Source organism: Gallinula chloropus (assembly GCF_964237585.1).
Source record: "Gallinula chloropus genome assembly, chromosome: Z".
NCBI lineage: Eukaryota > Metazoa > Chordata > Aves > Gruiformes > Rallidae > Gallinula > Gallinula chloropus.
In genome coordinates this window covers 19,533,666-19,555,346 of record NC_140089.1, presented here as the reverse complement: position 1 = coordinate 19,555,346, position 21,681 = coordinate 19,533,666, and the positions used below count along the sequence as shown (strand labels likewise).

General features: G+C 40.9%; 2 protein-coding genes across 2 annotated transcripts in view; both read left to right on the top strand.

The window, feature by feature from the left end:
- Positions 1-12,883, top strand: part of BDP1 (BDP1 general transcription factor IIIB subunit) — a gene marked incomplete at both ends in the record, with an annotated part of 59,159 nt that extends 46,276 nt beyond the window's left edge. The window contains 11 exons of the mRNA XM_084278378.1: positions 1,010-1,241; positions 2,194-2,351; positions 2,889-3,021; positions 3,588-3,768; positions 5,503-5,563; positions 7,085-7,274; positions 8,731-8,947; positions 9,848-9,890; positions 10,664-10,952; positions 12,197-12,437; positions 12,758-12,883. Of these exons, the coding sequence (XP_084134504.1) occupies positions 1,010-1,241; positions 2,194-2,351; positions 2,889-3,021; positions 3,588-3,768; positions 5,503-5,563; positions 7,085-7,274; positions 8,731-8,947; positions 9,848-9,890; positions 10,664-10,952; positions 12,197-12,437; positions 12,758-12,883 (1,871 nt within the window). The remainder of the gene's footprint in view (positions 1-1,009; positions 1,242-2,193; positions 2,352-2,888; positions 3,022-3,587; positions 3,769-5,502; positions 5,564-7,084; positions 7,275-8,730; positions 8,948-9,847; positions 9,891-10,663; positions 10,953-12,196; positions 12,438-12,757) is intronic.
- Positions 12,884-18,356: 5,473 nt separating this feature from the next.
- The window catches only part of MCCC2 (methylcrotonyl-CoA carboxylase subunit 2), a 43,963-nt gene continuing 40,638 nt past the window's right edge, over positions 18,357-21,681 (top strand). Inside the window, exon 1 of the mRNA XM_084278972.1 lies at positions 18,357-18,505. Within this exon, the coding sequence (XP_084135098.1) occupies positions 18,371-18,505 (135 nt within the window). The 5' untranslated portion in view covers positions 18,357-18,370. The remainder of the gene's footprint in view (positions 18,506-21,681) is intronic.

The window sequence follows — 21,681 nt, the reverse complement described above, 5'->3', positions numbered from 1 at the left end:
CCAGCAGTGTGCCCGGGCGGCCAAGAAGGCCAATGGCATCTTGGCTTGTATCAAAACCAGTGTGGCCAGTAGGTCTGGGGAGGTAATTGTGCCCCTGTACTCAGCATTGGTGAGGCCACACCTCGAGTACTGTGTCCAGTTCTGGGCTCCCCACCATAAGAAGGACATTGAGGTCCTTGATCAAGTGCAGAGAAGGGCAACCAGGCTGGTGAAGGGGCTGGAGTGCAAATCCTATGAGGAACAGCTGAGGGAGCTGGGGATGTTTAGTCAGGAGAAGAGGAGGCTGAGGGGAGACCTTATCACCACCTACAACTACCTGAAGGGAGGTTGTAGAGAGGTGGGCGATGGTCTCTTCAGCCAGGTGACAGGAGATAGGACAAGGGGAAATGGCATGAAGCTGAGCCAGGGCAGGGTCAGATTGGATATTAGAAAAAAATTTTTTACTGAAAGAGTTGTCAGGGCCTGGAACAGGCTGCCCAGGGAGGAGGTTCAGTCACCTTCCCTGGATGTGTTTAAAAAAAGGGTAGATGAGGTACTTAGGGATATGGTTTAGCATAGGATGGGAATGGTTGGACTTGATGATCTTCAAAGGTCTGTTCCAACCTTGTGATTCTGTGATTCTGTAATTAATCTGGTCAAATAAATTGGATAAAAAAAAAGGAATCAGACTTAAATGACTTAATTATCAGTGGCATTTTCAGACCTTTAACCTGAAACAGCTTTTTCCATCTCACTAGCTGCATGCTGAAATTACCTAGGTTTACTTCAGCCTTTGTTTAGAATTTATTGTCTGCTTCCGTTGCTTGAATGTTGGTGTGTTTTTGCATTCTTACAATTAGAAGTATGATCTTAGGACTGCATTTATCTGGGATTTGAATTTGCATCTTTGGAGAATGCAGAATTTGTTAAATGAGGTTTTAAGTTGAACAGCTGTTAAACAGTTCTATGTAAGAATCTATCTAAGTCTTTTAGATTACGCTTCTTTAATTCCTTTTATTCTTTTAATCAGAATGGACACAGATGTTACCCAATCAAGATGAGCTGGATGTGGCCAATAGCCTTGTAACCCACACCTACTCAAAACAAAATAGAACTCCTAGTCAGTATTTGCTTCCTTCAGACACTTCTACCAAGGAATCAGTCCCCTCTGAGGATGGAAGCCATGTTAATGTAGAGGATCAAAGCACTGGCACAAGAATAGGTGTCAAAGGAGATTCTGAGAAAAATGCTACGGATATCAGGTTAAACTTCTTCATTTTCTTTCAGGAGGTAGATCCTCTGACACTGCTCACTTTTGCTAGGTTCTTTGTGGCATTTTTGCCGAATAACAATCAATCTTGCTTTGGCAAAGGTTTTCCAGTTTATGTGATTTGGCATGTAGTCTGCAAATCCCCTTGTCTCTTTCTTACAACTTTTATGAGAAGTTGATATATAAGTTTGGGGATGTAGAACTTGTGTTTTGCTCTTGAAGTTTACCTTGGTGGGGGAGAAAAGAATATTTGAACTTAGTTGGTATGGATCCCTTTTAATTACCAAGATCATTTTCTGAAAGTACTCTACAGCTAATAAGCCAAGGCAAATCACTCAAGTGTCACTACTGCTGTTGAATGTAGATCAAAGATTAGGAGAAGGATTGTCAAGGATCTTCTATCACTAAGCTTTTTAATGCTTTAAGATTTTTTTAATTGTGTTCAAGAATTTGTGAATGATGAAAAAGCTTGATGGAGCACCTTTTCAGAAAAAAATCTCTAGTGATTACGTTGCATAATTTGAAGGACTATTTAACTTGTTGGTTACTTGAACAAACTATTGGATTATAGTTCTCTGAAAAATTATAATGAAAGTTATTTTAGTCTTAAATCCGGTGGTTCTTTTATTATATTATTAACCAGGACTTACAACAGTGTGGTCAGTGTTAGATTTCTGATCATTTCATTTTTTTTTAAAATATTATAAAACTACTTTTTTTTTTTTTCTGTAGGTAGGCAACATTCTAGCTTGCCATATATATCTCCATGTTCCAGTTCCTAGATGATCTTTATTTTTTTTCTGCTGGCTGCAGCCTGTATTTAGCTCTCCAACTCTTATCTTTCCTCTGCACTGGGATCTTTGCTGGAAATAGTAATTTCATCTCACAACTAATTGTCAGAAATCCAGAACTATATTGACGGTGTTTTTCCTTTCTGCTTGCAGTGATGGCTCTTTGCATGTGGTGGATAGTATGAGGCTGGCAGAAGGCAGACTCCTGAAGCCTGAGCCAGACTCTGGAGTACTGAAGTCCAATGAAAACATAATTCAGAATTCACTTAATACAGATGTACTTGTGGAACAACTAGAGCAAGGTCAAAGTGGTAAGCCTGCTTCTTATTCTTAGTGTTACGAAAAGTATTTTTTCTGATGGATTCACATCTCAACTTCCTGTTCCTCTTCAGCAGTGATGCATCACTACTGTATTGTAGGGCATCCATTTATGGTATAATTTTATACCTATTTTTCAATATTAAATGAAATCTGAAGAACAGTTTTTCTGTGCATGTCTTAAATGACCTGGAAAAGCCTTAAATTAGTGGAATGTTGATTACAGAGATACAGTATAATATAGTGTACTTTTTTCTATTAGTACTGTCTTTCCATTCTATTAAAACCAGAAGGGGAGATGTGCAGTATTGTTTTGATTGCAAAAAGAGGTGGTCTTACTATTTACCACCTTCATATCTCTGGCAAAATGCACAGCATACTGAAGGCAAGATGTCTACATATACAGCAAAATTGTATATGTGCATCTACACACCCCCCTATATATATGTTAATATATAAAAGCTTACATGGAATATGCATATATACAAACATGCACACAGATTCTTAATTTTTATTCTTGCATATCTCAGAGTCTACAGTCCTAAGAGGTACTGCAGAAATGCAGAAGGTGGACCTAGAACAGGTCAGACATGAAGCAGGTGCTTCAGTTCTTCATGATTTTACAAATGTGGAACATACCAAGGAAGTAGACAAAACTGAGAGGTAGGAAGAATCATCAGTTAATGCTGACTTTATTCCTAAAATATCTTAAAATATGCAGCTGAAGTGCATATGTAGTATGCATCTGTGAAAGAAACAGTGTGTTTACAGATCTGCTGTGTGTTTATACATGTAAATGTATGGTATAGACTTTTAAGGTTTTTCTCTTGCATGTTTTCCTACAGATTTTGGCAGTAAAACATTAACTTACCTTTCTGTTTCTGAACTTAGTAGTCATCTTGCTGCTTAATTGTTTCCCATGAAACTCTGTCTGAAAGGAAATGTTAAGGAATTGATCAATTTGGAAATTTAATGAGCTTGTAAGGCTTCCTGCTTGGTCATGCTTTTAGTAGTAAAGTCTCAATTAGTGGTTTAGGGAGGCTTTATCCTGAAATACTTTATGTGGACGTGTTCAAAGAAGATACATTTTGTTTACTGGAATGATGTAGTTTTTAAATAGATGCCTTGTTTCTCTACATAAGCTTCATATTAAATAAGCAATTACACAGAATTTACCCCATCCACAGGGTATCAGTTGGTTTCAAATTAACTGGATATATACTTTACAGAAACAAGATGAGAGATGCTTGTGGAAATTCAGGAGAACTAAGACCTGGAACTGCATCACCAAAACCTGAAAAATCTCACCTTGGACTAGAGGATTGTCCAAATCAAAGTTCTGTGGATGAACTTCATGAGCAAAATTCTGGCCATTCTGAGCACAGTATATGCATGATCAACTTCATTCAGGTAAAGAACTTAATTTAATTATACTCTAGGTGTTCAGTTGCTGAAATTCCATAAAGGAAGAGGTTGTCAGTGCGAATGTACTGAGCCATTTTAAAGACCTGATGAATTAATTCTTTTTTCTTTTTTGCAAAGGCATAATCAAGCTGTCCTGGTTTCAGCTAGGATAGAGTTAATTTTCTTTCTAGCAGCTGGTATAATGCTGTGTTTAGAAGTCAGGCTGAGAGCAGTGCTGGTAACACAGGGGTGTTTTAGTTACTGCCAAGCAGCCTGGAAATTTTCAGCTGCTCACAGTGCCCTGCTAGTGAGAAGGCTGAGGTCACCTAGGGAGCTGGGTGTGGGAACAGCCAAGACAGGTGACCTAAACCAGCCAAAGGAGCTATTCCATGCCAATTATGTCATGCTAAGCATAACAGGGGACTGGGGGTGTGGGGGAGAAGCATACAGCTCCAGGACACGTTTTTGGGGATGGTTCATCTTCGGGATGGCTCTGAGCTGCACGATCGGAGTTGTGCAGTTTGGTGAGAAACTGCACCGTGTATCACCAGTTTTCTGTATTTTGCTGTAAGGTCCTGTTGCTGTTATTTCCCTCACTGCTGTCCCAGTAAACTATCCTTATTCTAATTGTAAGGTTTGCCTTTGTTTTTTTTTTCCTTTCCTCCTTCCCACCTCCCTAGGTGCTCTCCAGCTGGGTGCAAAACCATGACACAAACTTAATCTTTCAGACACAATCTTTACAACCCTTGGTTCATAGCATTTCAGCAATAAGTGATAATACGTTAGCAAAATTTTGAGGAATTTTTAAGAGAGTTTTGGTGGAAGAAGTTACCTAGGACTCATTTAATCAACCAGTCTGACCTCTTACTGTTATATTTTCTTAAGTTAAAATGTCACTACCAGACACAGCATTTTCATTGTCACCTTCATTTGTGTTTGTTCAAAACAAACTTCATCCTTTGCTATATTCTTTCCCATTTATTTCAAAGCCTAATGAAGAAGTTTACATTTTTATGGACAAGCACTATGTCTTTCATACCCATTTCTTTACAGTGTTTTGTGTGTCCCTGTCGTAGCATAAACAAGAATTCTCTTATTTCTTCATGAGAAGAAGATTCATTCTTAGTTCCCTCAGGTTCACTGTTGTTGCCTGAGGTCATTGTACATGTGGGTAGGGTGGAACAGCCAATGGGTAGTTTCCTCGCTGCAACTCCTTGGTGTGTCAAGGCTGATCTCTTCTTAGAACAAGGTACAAGGGCAGAGACTGTGAGAGAAGGCAACTTGCAGTGGAGTATTTAATTTCTTAGTAAAGGTACATGCCGTAAAAGGGAAACGATAGATGAGTTGCAGAGCTTGGTGTTTTTCTTTGGTGCTCAGTGGTTTTGTAATGGTTGGGGGAATTTGTGTTCTTAGTGCCACTGAGCAATTTATTATGTGAGTCATCTCTGACAGAGTTGTGCTGTAGGAAGTATAAATTTATTTTGACAAACCATCAATACAGACAATGAGCTGCATATAAATTTTATAGTGCCTGAGTGTTTCTTGTCCTTGTCAGGCTAATATCCTTCAACCTAGAATAGCTAGAAGTAAAAGCCGACAAAATGCAATTTTGATGATGTAATTATTTTCTCTCTTTTTTTCTGGCTTTTCAGCATTTGACATGCTTTGTTTCTCTCCTGGTTTTTTAGACTTATTTCTCAGATTTATTAATTTGTTTTATTTCAAATGTGTTATTTCTAGAAGGAAGCTTGTGCTCAGGATCGTCCCCAGCAATGTGCAAGCAGCACAGAAGAGACTTCAGGTATAATATGCTAATATTACGTTAGCTAGAAGCCCACTGTTGTGTGTCTTAGTCACACAAAGATAAAAATTTTTGTTTCTCTTAACATGATTAATCAATCTATATAATTAACAAAACTAATGATCCACATCACAGTGCCATTCCCCTTCCTAGCCTCTTACCATTAGATTTCATTAATACAAACTAGATTTGGGAACTTTTTGAATGGCATTTCATTAAGTTTAAATATCAGTGGAAGGGCAACTTCTTGCTCTGTCCTCCCTGCTGTGAGCTCCTGCTGCTTACCTTGTGCTAGGTTTAGCAGTTGTTAGAACCTTTTATGAGCCTCTGACTCACTTATCATATGTCAAAAATTGAAAGCAACAGAGGGACAGAACCTGTGTAGTTTTCCACTGCTGTAGTGAGCTACAGTGGCTCATGAAGCTGTCGGCTGAATGCCAGTCAGTTGTGTGAGTAGGAGGGCTGGACTGTGCAAGTGTGGAGCAAGGGAGAAAGGAAAAGATTGGAAGGAGGAAAACAGCCAGACTTCCCTCTTTAGCTATAGTGAGTCAGCAGACTAACTCCTAGCGGATCAGATATGATGAAAGGTATGAAGGGGGTGGCTGCTCTTCCCTAAAAGAAATTGGAGCTGGTGCAGAACCAAAACCTGTGTAAGGTATGCAAAAATCATAACACTTATTTTACCTGCCGTTTACAGTCTAAAGTAGTAACAACTGAGCATGTGCAAAAGATAGAGCCAGTACTTCTTAGACTTCTGTTGTTATGCTTTGTTATTGCAGGGATCTTGAGATGGAGCATCTTAAATCATCTTTAATTAGGTAAAGAACCAAAGTGAATTAAGAGTGGAATAACAACAGGTTTACATCATCAAGGATGAGAGCTGTCTTAAGTAATGGAGCAGCACTGTTGTTTTCCATCCTTTGAAAACTTTACAAATGTTCTCCCCTGAAATTCTTTCTCACAGATGGCAGTTCCTAGTTATTTGTTTATGTCAGTCCATTGACTAAATTATTTATCTTTTTTATTTATGAAAATCAAGACGATATTTCTCAGGTCCTGTTGTGTAAGTCTGCAGCAAGGGCAAAAACTTTTGTGTTTACCATCGAAACAGCAGCCTCCTGACATAGAAAGAATTAACTCTTAATACTGACAGTTGCAATAAAAGTCAGAGGGCCATTTGACCACCATTACAGAAGTTTAATTAAACTGCAAATTACTCTTTAATGCTAGAACACCCATTAAAAAAGCTTCATCCCTCCCAGGCATTTTAATACTCTTCATTCTGAATGGCGGTCAAAACTCCAATGCAATCAACAGGCTCCAGGGGGTGACAACGTGTGTCTCATCCAAGAAGAGAGGAAGTATATTGTCTCAAGAATATCCCTAGCATCTTTATCCACTGAGAAATTATTATTATTTCATGAGAAATATGTGGGGCAGGGAGGGCATGAGAAGAACAGTGGAATTTCCAACTTGAATAATAGGTTTCTGTTATTTATTTCCTTGGAAAAAAAAATACAGTAGTGAACAATGATCACAAATGTCCGGAGGAGGAGCAGACATTCATTTTAACACTGGTGGAAATAACAGCTGACTCAAAAGAATTTGATGCACCTGCTGTGATGGAAGAAACTTCAGAACCATTGCTACCAGCCCCAGTACTTATCAACCCGATAAATACAAGTGAAACAAGCACGATTGAAGAGAAGAGGTAATTGCTTTCTTTCTGAGCAAAGTGAAACACTTTTTGTGAACCTTGATTGTTCCCTGAATATGCATTATAGGTTAGAACTTTTCAAAAAAAGAAATGCAGGAGGAGATCATTTTGGCAGGCTAGTCAGAGAATTGAGAAAGTGAAAAAGGTTTCTCAGGTTTGAGAAAGATCTCATCAATTGTTTAAAGTCAGTGGTATAGTTAGCAGGGTTTTTGATGTCAACCTTAATTCTGATTTATCCTTTAGAGCAATTGTTCCTTTTTAGAAGTCATTTGTCCATTCTGAGTCTATTCTGCCATGAATACTTAGAATGAAAAGTAATTGAAATGAAAAATGTAAACGTTTGCCTTTTTAGAGTACTTCTGTAGTTCTGTGAAGTGGCTGTTTGTTAATTGCTCTTTCAGATTTTTAGTGTAGAAGGTCTTCTGGAGAACATGAGAAACAGTGGACATAAAATCAGACATTCTCTTGAGTTTGTGCCAGGTTCAAAAGGCAAAAGAGCTGAAAAAGCAAACCGATTAATTACTGAATAATAGCTGGTGTGCAGTACTGCAATGCAACGAGGATAAGCTCCTTTTACAAGCAGTACTCAATGCAATGTAACAGACTTATTTCAATGTCACAGTTGAACTAAATCTCATGGTCAGTTTGGGAGGAAAACCCACAACATCTGAGGAAAAAGACATTCTGAAGAATAGATTTTGTTTGTTTGTTTGTTTGTTTTTCTGAAAAAACCCACAGTCCTGTTACTCTATTATTGTAAATTCCCAGATCACGACTACAGCTGTGGTGTAGTTCTACATCGTTGAGGATTTTGCACTGTGACATCAGATGCTAATGTCACTCCCTTAGTTACTGAAAGGCTAGGTGTTTGAGTGAATTCTGGCTACACAATTGATTTTGGGTGCACTGTGTAAGAATTCTAACTCCTGTATAACTTCTGATGATAGAATTTCTGACAGGCAGAGTTAGGGTATGTCTTCTGTTTCACTCTCCCTTCCTGCTTTACCTCATTTTCCCTTAGTGCCTGCTGGTTCCTTAGATGCTAGATGTCTTGCTGTCTTTTGAAATCATATTGGGAGGGCCTGGAAGGGTGTGAGGGCATGGGGTGTAGGATTCAGCCGTGCATATAAAATAATACTGTGTTTTAGGATTTTCTGGAGCAGTTAAACAGTTGTCATATCTTTATGTTTTATGAAAATAGCAAGTGGAGTTCAAATAGAATGGCTTCTGAATTAAATAGGCTAAATTACTATTAAAAAAGTCAGTTCTCTGACTTATGATAGTGCAGCAAAATGTTTCTTGGTAGTAAATAGTATATTTGAAGTTAATATTAACATTAAGAATGAAAGATCATCATCATAATTACATGTGTAATTTCCATAAAGAAATGTCATATGTGGTAAATTTTAGCTTCTTGTACAGTCACAATAATGACTTTAAATATAAACAGCATTGGATCCTTGACAACCACAGCTGATGCATTTACTGCACCTTTAAACAGCAGTATGGAAACACAGCAGCTAGAGAGGGCATCCGCAGAGCCTGTTCCAAATTTGCAGACCACTCAGAAAAGGTCAGCTGCTGAGCTTGAAGAGGATGATCTCCCTCCTGCCAAGAAAACTCTGTCCGCTGTTGTAGTGGAAGATAACTTGGAAACTAGATCTCAGGTGAGATGATATTGCCAGTCTTTATGCAGTAAGTAGATGCATGACACATAATAGAACTTTAAAATTATGTTTATTATTTAATGATGTCACTTGCATAACAATGTATTATTGCCTGTACAACTTAAAATGAAAATCAACACCCATAGATTGCTTTTTATTTTGAACTTTACAGCAAGTTTTGGCCTGTTGATTTAATATTATTTTTTTGAAAGCCTGTAGACTTTCAGGTGTTTTATCAGGCTTCCTAGCAGGCAGACCTCCTTTGGTTTGATCTCTGCAGCCTGTCTTAACAATGACATTGCAGGAGGGGAAGTCCTGGATGTATATCGGATGACTGGTAGGCTGTCTGGGTTCACTGAACGATGTTGTGATTCCCTGTGGTGACTGTTACAGGAAGAAGTTGTTAGATGTATTCCTACCTTTTTTTTTTTGTAACATAGTAGGTATTAGTTTAAAAGAAGAAGCTGCAAACTAAAACTGGCCACCATGTTTCCAGCTTCCCTCTGTGCTTTTAGAATATAACCAAGTCCATGGCAGTGACTGCGAGTCATTTTTGTGAGTAGGCTAAGAACGTGTAGGGTGTCTGGGTGAGGGAAGGGGTGATAATTCCCCACATGATTCAGAGAGCTTTTCTGGGAAGAACTGGATAATAATCCTTTTCCTTCTTTGACCTCTCATCTTGACATCCTTGTCTTGAGTCATTTGCTATAAGAACACCTTGAAAAGCCCTGCTCAGGAAATGAGTTAAGTGATGAATGATACTGTGCTGAAGGTGTAGTCCTTTGTATCACTCCTGTTCTTAGAACTGTACACATGTGATATGACTTTAGCAACTTCTCATCTTCTCTGCTATATTGAGAGAAATAACTTTTTCCCTGTTTTTTTCCCTTTTTAATGTAGGATGGTTCTGTTAAATCTGCCAGTACTCCAGTGATAGATTCAGGTAGGTAAACTTGTAAAACAAAGTATAATGAATGTAAATACAAAATGCATTGTGGTTTAATACTGGTTGTCATCAGCTGAATAGTCCTGTCTGAGGGTATCTTCCATAACAGTAGAAACATGTTTTCCTGCTAATACCTTAATATCACCATTTCATGTTTTCTGCTATAAACTACACGTGTTACAAGATAACTGCCTGTTAACTTAATAATAGTTCTAAAAACATGGCTATAGCTAGTCTGTATGTGAAATTTGGGATGGTTTTGGTTTTTCAGACTAAACATGATTATATTCTCTAAAGTAAATATTTGTACCTCTTGGAGAATACTGTTAACCGAAGGTTAACTAGTATTTAACCATACTATATTTCTAATTTTGTTTTGTATTTGTCATCTTAAAAATACATGCACGATGTAATTGTTTGAAAGCTTAATCTGCGTCTGAAGAATCAGAGGGAAAATAGAATTGCTATAAATGAAGTCTTCAGTGATCTGGGACTGTTAGGTGTTAGGGAATTTGGTTTTGGTCCTGAAAAATACTTTCCTCCATAACATCTGTAAGAGCATACAGACTTTAAAAGTAGACCTTGTCCTTTTGCTTTTTAGTAGTGACTTAAAAAAAATAAAATAACAAAAAAAAAAAAGGATCAGAAGTTCAGCTCTTGTTTTCTAATGGTGCAAGCTGAACATCACATGCATCTTTTGGGCTGTTGTGTTTCTAGTAAAGTTAAATAACTGAAATCCTTGCTTGAATTATTCTCAACTCCTTTTACAGGGGATCCTTTTCAAAAAACAGAGGCTTCATCAAAGGAAGAAATACTTAAATCTGTGTCTGAGTCTGTGTTGCCACTGGCTGAGAGAAGCCAGCTTGAGACTTTGGAGAATTTAGGAAAAGCACCACTAGAGAATTCAGCATCCAAACAGGAAGAGGACATGACATCTGGATTAACCTCTAACAGAAAAGCAGAAATAAATGGACAAGGAAAACAAGGGGATGTGCATGAATCTGAACAGTTAGAACATGCTGGAAGCCTAGCATCATCTTCAAAAAGTCCACTACTTAGGTATTTATGCAGTAATGTTTTTTCAGCCTTTTTTTCTATGGTGAGGTTTTTATATCCTTTTCCCACTTAGTATTACAGGAACAGCAGTACCATTGTCTGTGGCCTACATGGTTAAGAGTTACACTATCCTCTCTTCAGCAAAGTAGAAAGGATAAAACTGTCTGCTCTGAAATTTGAATTACTTTGTTCATTAAATGAGCAGAGTGATCAAGGGAGGCTTACCTACATATGGTATGTCTATTCAGACACTGACATGCCTCTGTTGAGAATGACATCTTTTGGCTATGATACAGATTTATGATAATTGTTGTTTTCCTTAGCTCGCTCTAATGTGATATATATACACCGATCCACTTGTTTTGATTTTTGTCCTTCCACCAGGAAGATTTGTTACTGGATTTTTAGGACTAACTTAAGATGTGTCATTGCCCCAAGGGAAAAGTCTTGACAGCTCAGAGGATATTCCTCTTATCTATCTTCTTGACTGTGGATTCTTTAATATACCTTTCTATAGCATTTACATATTTGAGTTCCTGCTCTTGGGCTCACTGGTTTTGATTGTGGTGCTCCACTGGTCTCTTCTGATCCTGGCATTTACTCTTTCTTTATGCTTGTCTGAGTTTCAGAACTGTACATTTATGCCTTGGACAGCCACAGAAATTGGGTTATGATGCATCAACATCAGAATCCTTGCCTTAAAGTTAACTTTAAGTTGTAAATTCTTAACAACATGAAAAGCTGATGCTCTCAGTACCTAACTGACTTCTGCAAGTTCACTGGTATTGTGTATGATGCTGTTTTTAGACTGAAACTCTGCAGCTGATAGTCTTCTGTTGGTGGTTAAGACTGTGGCCCTGTCCTTGGGAATCAGATGGATTTTTACTTTGATTACATGGAGAGTGCTCTATTCAGTTAATTCTTTAGGAGTGTGTCTCCATTCCTCGTGGCATCTTTCTGAAGATCGGGTAGCTTGTTACAGGCTCTGGTTTAAGAGCAAAAAAGTGGGTTCTTGTTTTCAAGAAATTATAGGCGTGTCTAACACTTGGAAAAATTATTGTGCCAGAATATAATAAAAACGCATTTCTCAGAATTGCTTCTTTTTATCCTTAGAATTTGTATAGATCTTGGCTCTGTGTGGTTTTTTTGTGTGTAATGAATTGCACTCCTGTAATACTATTTACATCTTCCTTTTATGGAGCAATCTTGTGACATCCTGACTATTTGTCTGTATTTGTTTTGAATAGGGGTGGGCGAAAACCATTGGGATTTTTATCTTTGATTTGCAAAAAAAGCACTTCTGAACCTGCAGAAAATACCAAACAGAATAGAGGGAAGATCCTAAAAGGTTGGACTGTGACTCCAAAAAAAGGTCTAAATAACCCTACTCCATCCAGTAAGGATGACAAGGAATCTTGTTCCCATCCCTCTACAAGCACATCATCATCTGTGGAGGATGAGATTGTTGCTACTGATGCTGCAGTTACGGTATGTGTTTGCTTTGAATGCCTTTGCATTTTTAAGGTGTGAAAACAGTGAATTAATTGTTTCAGGAATGGATAGGTGGGTATGTAGTGTTTATGTTTTGACAGAGTTACTTGCACCAATGAATAAAAGCTGACTTGTGCATGTCTAAGAAACCTATAAGGGAATTGGGTTATTCTTCCTGTGCATACATACCATGTAGTCCAGTAAAGTCTGAATGTTTTGTCTGAACTTCCCATCTAAATTGTAAGCTTGAGTGCATATACATCTATACACAAGCACAGATTAAAACTGTTAAGACCAATCTTTTCTTTTTCTATTAGGTTCCAAGTAATGAACCATCGGAGAAGCCCCCCCTTTGTGCTAAAGGTCAGGAGAAGGAAGAAGAGCCAAGAATCTTTGAGTATTTTTTCAGTGACATCTTCATGGAAGTGGATGATTCAGAATAGTGAATTAACTTTTTCAAACCTAGGATCTGAGAGTATAATGCAACAAGATAAAGAGTATTTTTAAAAGTTCTGATTTGTTCATTATGCCACACAATGTCAGCTAAGATGTTGATTCTGTAAAGATGAGAAGCAACATGCATATTTTTAAAATGCTGACATCTAAACCGTTACATTGATGTCATTGGACCAGACCAGCAGGTGCTGGCTTACAGTTTCACTTGTTTAGACGTTGATAATGGGTGCATGACTATCTTCCAGGAAAGTGCAATGAAAAAATGCTTAATCTTGTGATAAGTAGCCCTCTGAATTTTAATGCTAAAGCGTGTGGTATTGGTTATGCAAATATTCACTTCTTTTTGTGAAGTATGCTATGTGAGTATCATAGGAGTAGGAATTAATTTTTTTGTATAGTGTAATCTCGAGATCAGGATCATAGGATGCAAATACTCAAAGTAGTATAGTAAATACATAGATGTGTTCAGCACTGCAAGTATTTTTATTAGCATTTACAAAAGACATATTTTTATGAGTTTTTAATTATATAAATTTTAAAAGCATAACCTTAAAAGCCAAATTAGTTTAGTTCCTTAAAAATGTATTGAGATCAACCAGAAACAGAGTTTACTATAAGATGCTATACAATAATATCTGTACCTGTTTTATAGGAGTGAGAGGAAGGGATTAATGTTTAGTAGTATAAATGCTAATTTCTTTCTAAATTTGAAAACAAGGGGATAAATACAATTTCTTTTCCGTAGTTTTGCATGTAGGTGTTTGTATCTCTGCTAACTTCCTTGGTTTGCTTTGTGCAAAGTAGCATGAGGAGGCTGGATTTAAACCATACAACATGGTTATGTGGAGGATTTGCTGCCTTGAAGCAGCTGAATTTGAAAGGTTTTCCTCATGTTGCGTGTCTTGTACTGTAACTTGCTTTAAAATAGTAGTATAGCTTTAGATTTTAGTCTCATTTTTTACTTGGCTCATGAAGAAGATTGTCTTGATGAGTTGACAAGGTTCGTGCAGTCTCAAAGTCAGCTGATCACCGAAAGATTCAGTATTTATTCTGAACTGCTTATTACACAAAAATGAGTGTATAAATTTAAGTAGTCATATTTTTTTTCCTTGTTTCTTAATACCAGCAGGTTACTTTTGAAAAAAAAATATTATGGAAGTGAAACTGATGTCTAAATGGTAGTGTTATGCTCTCAAGAAACCTATCTTCAGCTTTGGACTGGATAAACATTTACTGGCAAATATTTTCATAGAAGAATCTAGTTTACTTCAAAATAATTGATGAAGCTTGAGAATATTTACCATCATAGGAAGTTAGTATCAAGGTTTGTGGAGGAGCCTTTAACATTTTGTCTATAAACAAATATCCACTGAAAAGCTACTGTTACTGCAAATTGCAATGTTATCAGTCCTCTGTCAGATCACCTGTGGCTTGCAGCAGTATCACCTTCATGATGGAAAAGGGACTAACAATGCCAGCGTAAAGTAACATTTCAAAGCATAATGTCAACCCAACTCCTACAAAAAAACCCCAGCCCAAACAAAACCCCTCACGATGAACAACAGATAGTATCTCATGCTCTGCCTAATCCAGTATCGTCTAAATATTGTCTTACTATAAACATTATGAAATAGATTAAGCTGCACGTAAAGCTCCATGAACTGTATGTCTTGTAGATGTTATTTTATCCACTTAAGTGTTTAGGTCCTGGTATATGTGGCATGTTTAAATCACTTGCACTGATAAAGCCTAAAAATAGACTTGTGGGGAGTGGCTATAAAATAATTGGCCGAAGTATTTTCTGAGGTGATAACCATTCTACATTTAGTTGCCTGTATTTTAGCTTCTGTTCATATTACAAGGGGAAAAAAACCCATAATTTTTTCATTACTAGATTTAAGGTGCCTTATCCCTTGTAAACTGGGGCTACACATCTTTTCCCCTGCAGTAAATCACATGCACTTTGTTGGAGGATTTTTTTTTTAAAAGAACAAATTTCATTTGAATAGACACAGGACAATTTTGTGTTCTGCTTTGTGTATAAACATTTTGTAATATGATGTAAGAAAAGATTGATGAAATCTCAATGCCTATTAGTTGAGCATTTTTACAAAGATGTGGCATAGGACTGCTTTGCTTAAGAGTTGTCTGATACCCTGTACGATCACATGTAAGTTTTCTGTTTCAAAGAAAGTTCTTATTCTGTATGTAAATTATGTGAATAAATTATTTTCTATTACTTATGTTTCCATTTCTTAGAATATCAGCTGTAATCTAATTGCTCATAGGTACAGTATATTAACACAAATGAATGGCTGAAGTTGTAGCTGCAACATGGCTGCAGATAGGGCTGCTTGCGTGGTAACAGGCTGAACACACTTTAACAGGAGTTTTGCATATTTGGTTTTGTGTCAGAATAGTGCTCAATTTACTTGGTGTCTGACTTCCTAGTGTTACTTCTCTGTAAATACTGCGGTGTCGTTTAAAGACGGTAAAGCTGGAATGATAGGTAACAGCACGCTTTCAAAGGAGGAAGCAACCCAAGCAAAGAGGTTATTGTTTTTTAAAAAACCCTGCCACTGTTACTGTAGTGTGGCAGTAGTTAAGTACAGGACCTACAAGTTTCTGGGTCACACAGCTATGTAACCCTGTCATGTATAAGCAGAATTGTACATAATCTTCCCAGGGAAGATCACGGAGAGGGTCATCTTGGGAGCTATCAATGCAGCACATGTGTGATGGCCAGGGGATCAGGCCTAGTCAACATGGGTTTACAAAAGGTAGATCCTGTCAAGCTAACCTGATTGCCTTCTATGACAAGGTGACCTGCTTAATGGACAAGGGGAAGGCTGTGGATGTGGTCTGTCTGGACTTCAGTAAAGCCTTTGACATGGTTTCTCACAGCATTCTGACTGAGAAACTGGCTGCCACTGGCCTGGACAGGTGGACCCTCAGCTGGGTTAAAACGAGGCCCAAAGAGTGGTGGTTAATGGAACCAAATCCAGCTGGAGGCCGGTCATGAGTGGCGTCCCCCAAGGCTCAGTTCTGGGTCCAGTTTTGTTCAACATCTTTATCAGTGACCTCAGTGAAGGGATTGGATGTTCCCTCAACAAGTTTGCAGATGACACTAAGTTGGGAGGAAGTGTTGATTTGCTTGAGGGTAGGGAGGTGTCGATCTGCAACCAGATAGACTGCTTTGGCAGAGGTTAAACCCCCTTGGGTTCCAACCTCAGATTGCTCTGGGTGGCTGGGGGCGGCAGGGCTTAACCCCTGAGTGATGTCCAATTAGGTGCTTTATCGTGAGGAGGTCTTCACAATTCTCGGGAACAGAATTAAGACTCAAAATGGAGTCAGGGCTTAAGTCACTTTATTCAGCCTGCAACAAGTGTGCAGGAGAAGGGGTGGGGGGAAGAAAGAAGAGTGAGAGAGAGAGCGAGAGTGAGAAAGAGTGAGTGAGAGAGAGGGATTGCAATATCTACCACCACAGAGCTGAGGCGTCACATCAGTCCGAATCGACTTCATGTCAGGTGGGGGGTTGCAGCGCTGGGTGCACTGGGGGTTGCTCCACTGTGGACATGCACACTAAGGTGGCAGTTCTTCTTGGTTATATACAGTTCAATGATACTTATTCATTAGGTTGCCTCATACACCTGTACATATTCATAACCTGTCCCGCTTCATATTAAAATGAGTTCCAAGAAGTGATTTCCATAAACTCCTCCCAACTGCACCTGCTCACTGCTGTTTGGTGGTGGTCGTTGAGGGTCATGGGGATGAAGTCAGATGGCTCCTCTTCACCACTGCAAGTAACCCTCTGTTTTGCGCAGTCTCAGTTACCCCTTGACTCTGAGTCAAACTACAAGTTTGGCTTCAGCAGGTTTTGTATACCTTCAAGGACAAGGGGGAGCCTGAACTCGTTACAATGAAATGCTTTGTCTGAATTTGTGACTAACTACAAGACAAGCAAGGAATTCATCGAACAGATAAGGAGGAGGGGGGGCTGGAAGTTGTCAAAGTCATTTTATTTTCACAGTTCGCATAGTCCTTGAGTGGATAATTTACGCAAAATATGGTGTTAGACTCAAACTTACATCCCAATTGATGTTTCTTCTTTATCAGTGAGGCAGAGTCATTCAAGCCAGGTATTGTTTATGGGAGGTCACCACTATGGCACTTCAAACCACCCTGTTAGCAAGTCTTCCTTAACCCTTTACAAGTATCTTCTTATAGCAGTAATGCAATATTTCAGCAGTGTTGAGACATAAGTCCACTGGTACAGGCATTTGTTGAGGGACACAGTACGTCACAGGAGGCTCTTCAGAGGGATCTAACAGGCTGGACCGATGGGCTGAGACCAATGGGATGAGGTTTAGCAATGCCAAGTGTAGAGTGCTGCACATGGGACATAACAACCCCATGCAGCGCTACAGGCTTGGGGGAGACTGGCTGGAGAGCTGTCAGGCAGAGAAGGACCTGGGGCTGTTGGTTGACTGCAGGCTGAGTATGAGCCAGCAGTGTGCCCAGGCAGCCAAGAAGGCCAATGGCATCTTGGCTTGTATCAAAAACAGTGTGGCCAGTAGGTCTGGGGAGGCGATTGTGCCCCTGTACTTGGCATTGGTGAGGCTGCACCTTGAGCACTGTGTGCAGTTCTGGGCTCCTCACCCTCACCATAAGACGGACGTTGAGGTCCTTGAGCGAGTCCAGAGAAAGGCAACCAGGCTGGGGAAGGGGCTGGAGGGCAAATCCTATGAGGAGCAGTTGAGGGAGCTGGGGATGTTTAGTCTGGAGGAGACTGAGGGGAGACCTTAGCACTGCCTACAACTACATGAAGGGAGGTTGTAGAGAGGTGGGCGATGAGTCTCTTCAGCCAGGTGACAGGAGATAGGACAAGGGGAAATGGCATGAAGCTGTGCCAGGGCAGGTTCAGATTACATGTTAGGTAAAAAATGTTTTTCTGAAAGAGTTGTCAGTGCCTGGAACAGGCTGCCCAGGGAGGGGATTGAGTCACCTTCCCTGGATGTGTTTAATAGATAGGTAGATGAGGTACTTAGGGATATGGTTTAGCATAGGACAGGAACGGTTGGACTTGTTCTTAAAGGCCTTTGCCAACCTTGTGATTCTGTGATTTGTGTCAAAGGTTACTCTGCAGCACTACCCTGTGTATAGAGCCCCGGAGACCGAGCTGGGCACGCAGCTGTGCTGTAAAGGGAAAGGCTTCCGCCCTTAACGAGTTTAACGCTCCACGCAGCAGCGCTCCCACGGGCGGCAGAGCGAGGCTGAGCGGGCGCAGGCCGGCGATAGGCCGCCGGGCCTGAACACATCTACCCCCGCCGGGCGCGGGCAAGAACGCGACTGCCCGCCCCGGCCCTGCCCCGCCGCCCGGTGCACTGCTCCGCTCATTGGCTGCGGCGGGGGGAGTGGCGGCGGCCGCGGGCCTGGGACAGCTCGGCTCTGCTCGCCTCGACTCGGCCGCCATGCTGCTGGGCCCGCGGCTGCTGCTGGGCTCCTGGCGGCTTCTGCGCCGCGCCGCCCCGCCCGCCCGCGCCTACCGCGGTGAGGCTGTGGCGGCGGTGGGCTCGCGGCCCGACGCGAGCTCCGCGCTCTACCAGGTACGCCGGCCCGGGCGGCGCCGGCTCCCTCCGCCCGATGGGCCGCGGAGGGGAGGCTCCAGCGGGCGGGGGCCGCCTCCTACTGCGGCGGGGCCTGGGGACGGGCAGCGGCGCCGAGCCCCGGGGACCGGCGGGACTCAGGGGCTGGTCGCCCCTCAGCGGGGCCTCGGTCGCTTCTGCCCGCTGGCGGCCGGGCTGGAAACGGGCGGGGGCGCGGCTCGGCCGCGCTGCGTTTTCACGCCTTCGTTGTGAATAAATACCCCGCTTGTGGAGGGAAGCCCCCGCCCCGGAGGCGCGGCCTGCAGGCGGCACCCCGGGGCTGCGCGCTGCGCGGGACCCGGCGCGGGGGATCAGTGACGACGCGGGGGGACGCGGGCTGGCAGCAGCTGGCGGCGGTGTGGCCGGCCCCACACCGGCAGGCGGTAACCTGCGCGCCCGCGGGCCGTCCCGGGGCGCCCTGCCGGCAGGCCAGGCCGCGCGGCGCGGCCCCGTCACTCCTCTCGGTGTAGAGGCACGGTGGGCTTGTGCCACCGGCTCCCTCGTCATGGGCTTCTTTTTTCCTTACGCTTTTAATCGGGGATGTGCGTTCGTGCTGCGTTTTCGGTGGTGAAGAGCTGGTGGATCCCGTGCCGGTGAAGCAGGTGGCTGCAGGTGGTGCCTGGTGGCTTCAGGCGCAGAAATTCTCCAGCGTTTGCACATTGAGTCTGGAGTTGCAGACAGGTGGCCTAGTTCTGTGACGTTAGGGTCATACCTCCAGGAGACAGGGTATGGTACCCACAGAAATAACAGCCCTTTGAGGAGGAGAGCGAGGAGCGATAGGTAGAATCCCAGTTGTCGTTACAAAGAGAGCAGTGCTTGTACATGCTGCAGATTGTTCCTAGTGGGGTGTTACTAACATCATATTCCACAAAGAAATTGTATTTACAGTTAGGCTGAGAAACAAAGTTTTGGGTGTGGATCAGAGCCGGTAGGAGAGTACACAGTTGTTGCCAGATTTGTTCCCAGTACAATACCGAACAGCAGCTAAAACAATAACAAGTATTCTTACTGAAATAGTACCTAAGCATTTCCTGTGGGACACAAGCTAGATGTCTGAAACTAATATGAAATTTCAGTATGTGTACATATGTGCATACACAAAGCTTGTGTGTATGAAGTGTGCATACATACACGTGTGTATTCATATTTTGCAGGCAAAAAAAAGTAATACTGTAAGGTGTTTTTACTCAGCTAAGCTGTCAATGGATTTGCTTTTGTTTGTGTGCACCTTCTGGACTCAAAAGTAGGGCTTGGTAACTTTTGTAGAACACTTTTTTAAAACATTCCTATTTTGGCAGCAGATTCCAGTGGGACGTCAAGATGGAAAATTTGCCTGGCCCTTGTCTAGCACAAGCCCACTTGGATACATCTGCTATGTCATTCAAGCAGTAAAATAACTAATAGTATCAGCTAATTGATAGAGCACTGTCAATGCACGTAGTGCCCTACAGACACAAAGAGCTGAGGTCCCTTCTGTGAGGCACATAACCACCTGAAATAAAAGTAATAGGAGGAATAACAGTGCAAACACAAGAAGGCGTAATGATACATGATGAAGGTCTTGCAGCCTTTAGCTAATGTTTACCTTTCTGACTGTGCACTCAGCAGCTGGACAGGCTGGCCTTCATAACGTAAACTGTCCTTCAAACCAGACAGGTAAAAATGTAGCTTAAAAATTTCTGGAAAATGTATGTAAAGATTCTGAAGATTAGCTCTTGCAGCCAGTGTAAATCAATGTTTGGTCTTTACTCCGTTGAGTCAGTAGCCAGTGTAAATCAGGAAAAAAAAAGGTTTTTTCCCCACTGTGCTTTTCCCAAGTGCCAAAAGAAATTGAGACGATGGGGGGAACAGAAAACTGGGTGGTGGTGATAGAGGGAACAAAACCTAAGTGGAAGGTCTGCATAGCAGAGGGTTTACATACTTACGGAAATTATTGAAATGTGTTGGATCCAGACAAGAATGCTAGCTTCTATTCATTTGTTCTTCTGAAGTTTGTTAAAGTAGTAGCTTCTTTTTCTGATATTCTTCATTCTCTTGCTCTGCTTCCTCATCTGTTGATTTTCTTATGTATGTCTTTAGTTCCTCAGTTCTTTCTCCAGTATGTGTAGATACAGGAATTAAATCTTTGAATTCTGGTGTCTTTTCAGGAATCATTTCATCCTCTAGCAAGTGAAGGAAGTGTTGAGGATTCTGTAGTTTCAAAGTTCATCCAAGTTATCCTCCATTGCTCATGTAGCAATGAATGAGTTAACTCATTCAATAACTGTGGGATTACTCTCTCTGTTTTGCCTCTCCTGAAGTTTGTGGAAGCCTCAATATTAACAACAGAATTTTAATTAACTTACTGGTGCAAGGACCAGTTTCCAGAATGAATTTAGGTCACTTCACTGGCCTTTTTGTCATGAATTATTGAAGAACCTAGAAATATATGGTAGATCTAGCATCTTTGGTTCTGAGAGGATTTTTTATTGTGTGTATTCAAAACCTATAGTAAGGTATCAAGGCATCCATAGTGTGTAAAGTGTGATAAAGCTGTGTTCTGTTTAAAAGCATGGCATAGAAGGACAGAAATTAGGTTTATTTAAGTGCCTCTGTTTGAGTACAATATTTTAAATAGATTATCTAAAAAGCCCTTTCACAGTTTTTCATGTAGAATACCTAAGTAGCTACAGTGAGTTGTTAATTTGGAATCTAACAAGCCTATGATTGTGATGGCCTCTTAATTTCCTCTGCCAGTATTAGCTGGGGTTTTTTCTTATGTTAAAGGTGAGTTTTTAAGCTCAGAGTATTTTGTGCTGAACGTGAATATTTTTAGAGAAAATGGGCCAGATGATCAAGGAGAAACAGGGAAAGTACATGTAATGCTGGACAAGCTGAACAGTTGCATATAGAATAAAATGGGGTTTTGTGACAACTGCAGATTTTTAAAAGTATGAAATTACAGTGGCTGTTCTCCGCAAGGAAAAAAGCCAACCTCTAAACAGTCCCTTTTGTAAAGGATTAAAAGCAAGTTCTGTTTTCTTCAGTGCTGCATGTGGTTGTCTGGCTGCAGTTATTGTCCATAGTCTTTCCTAGGAGCAGCAGAGTCACACTAACAAGATGTGGTTTATTTTGTTCTTGGGTTTTGGGATGCTCTG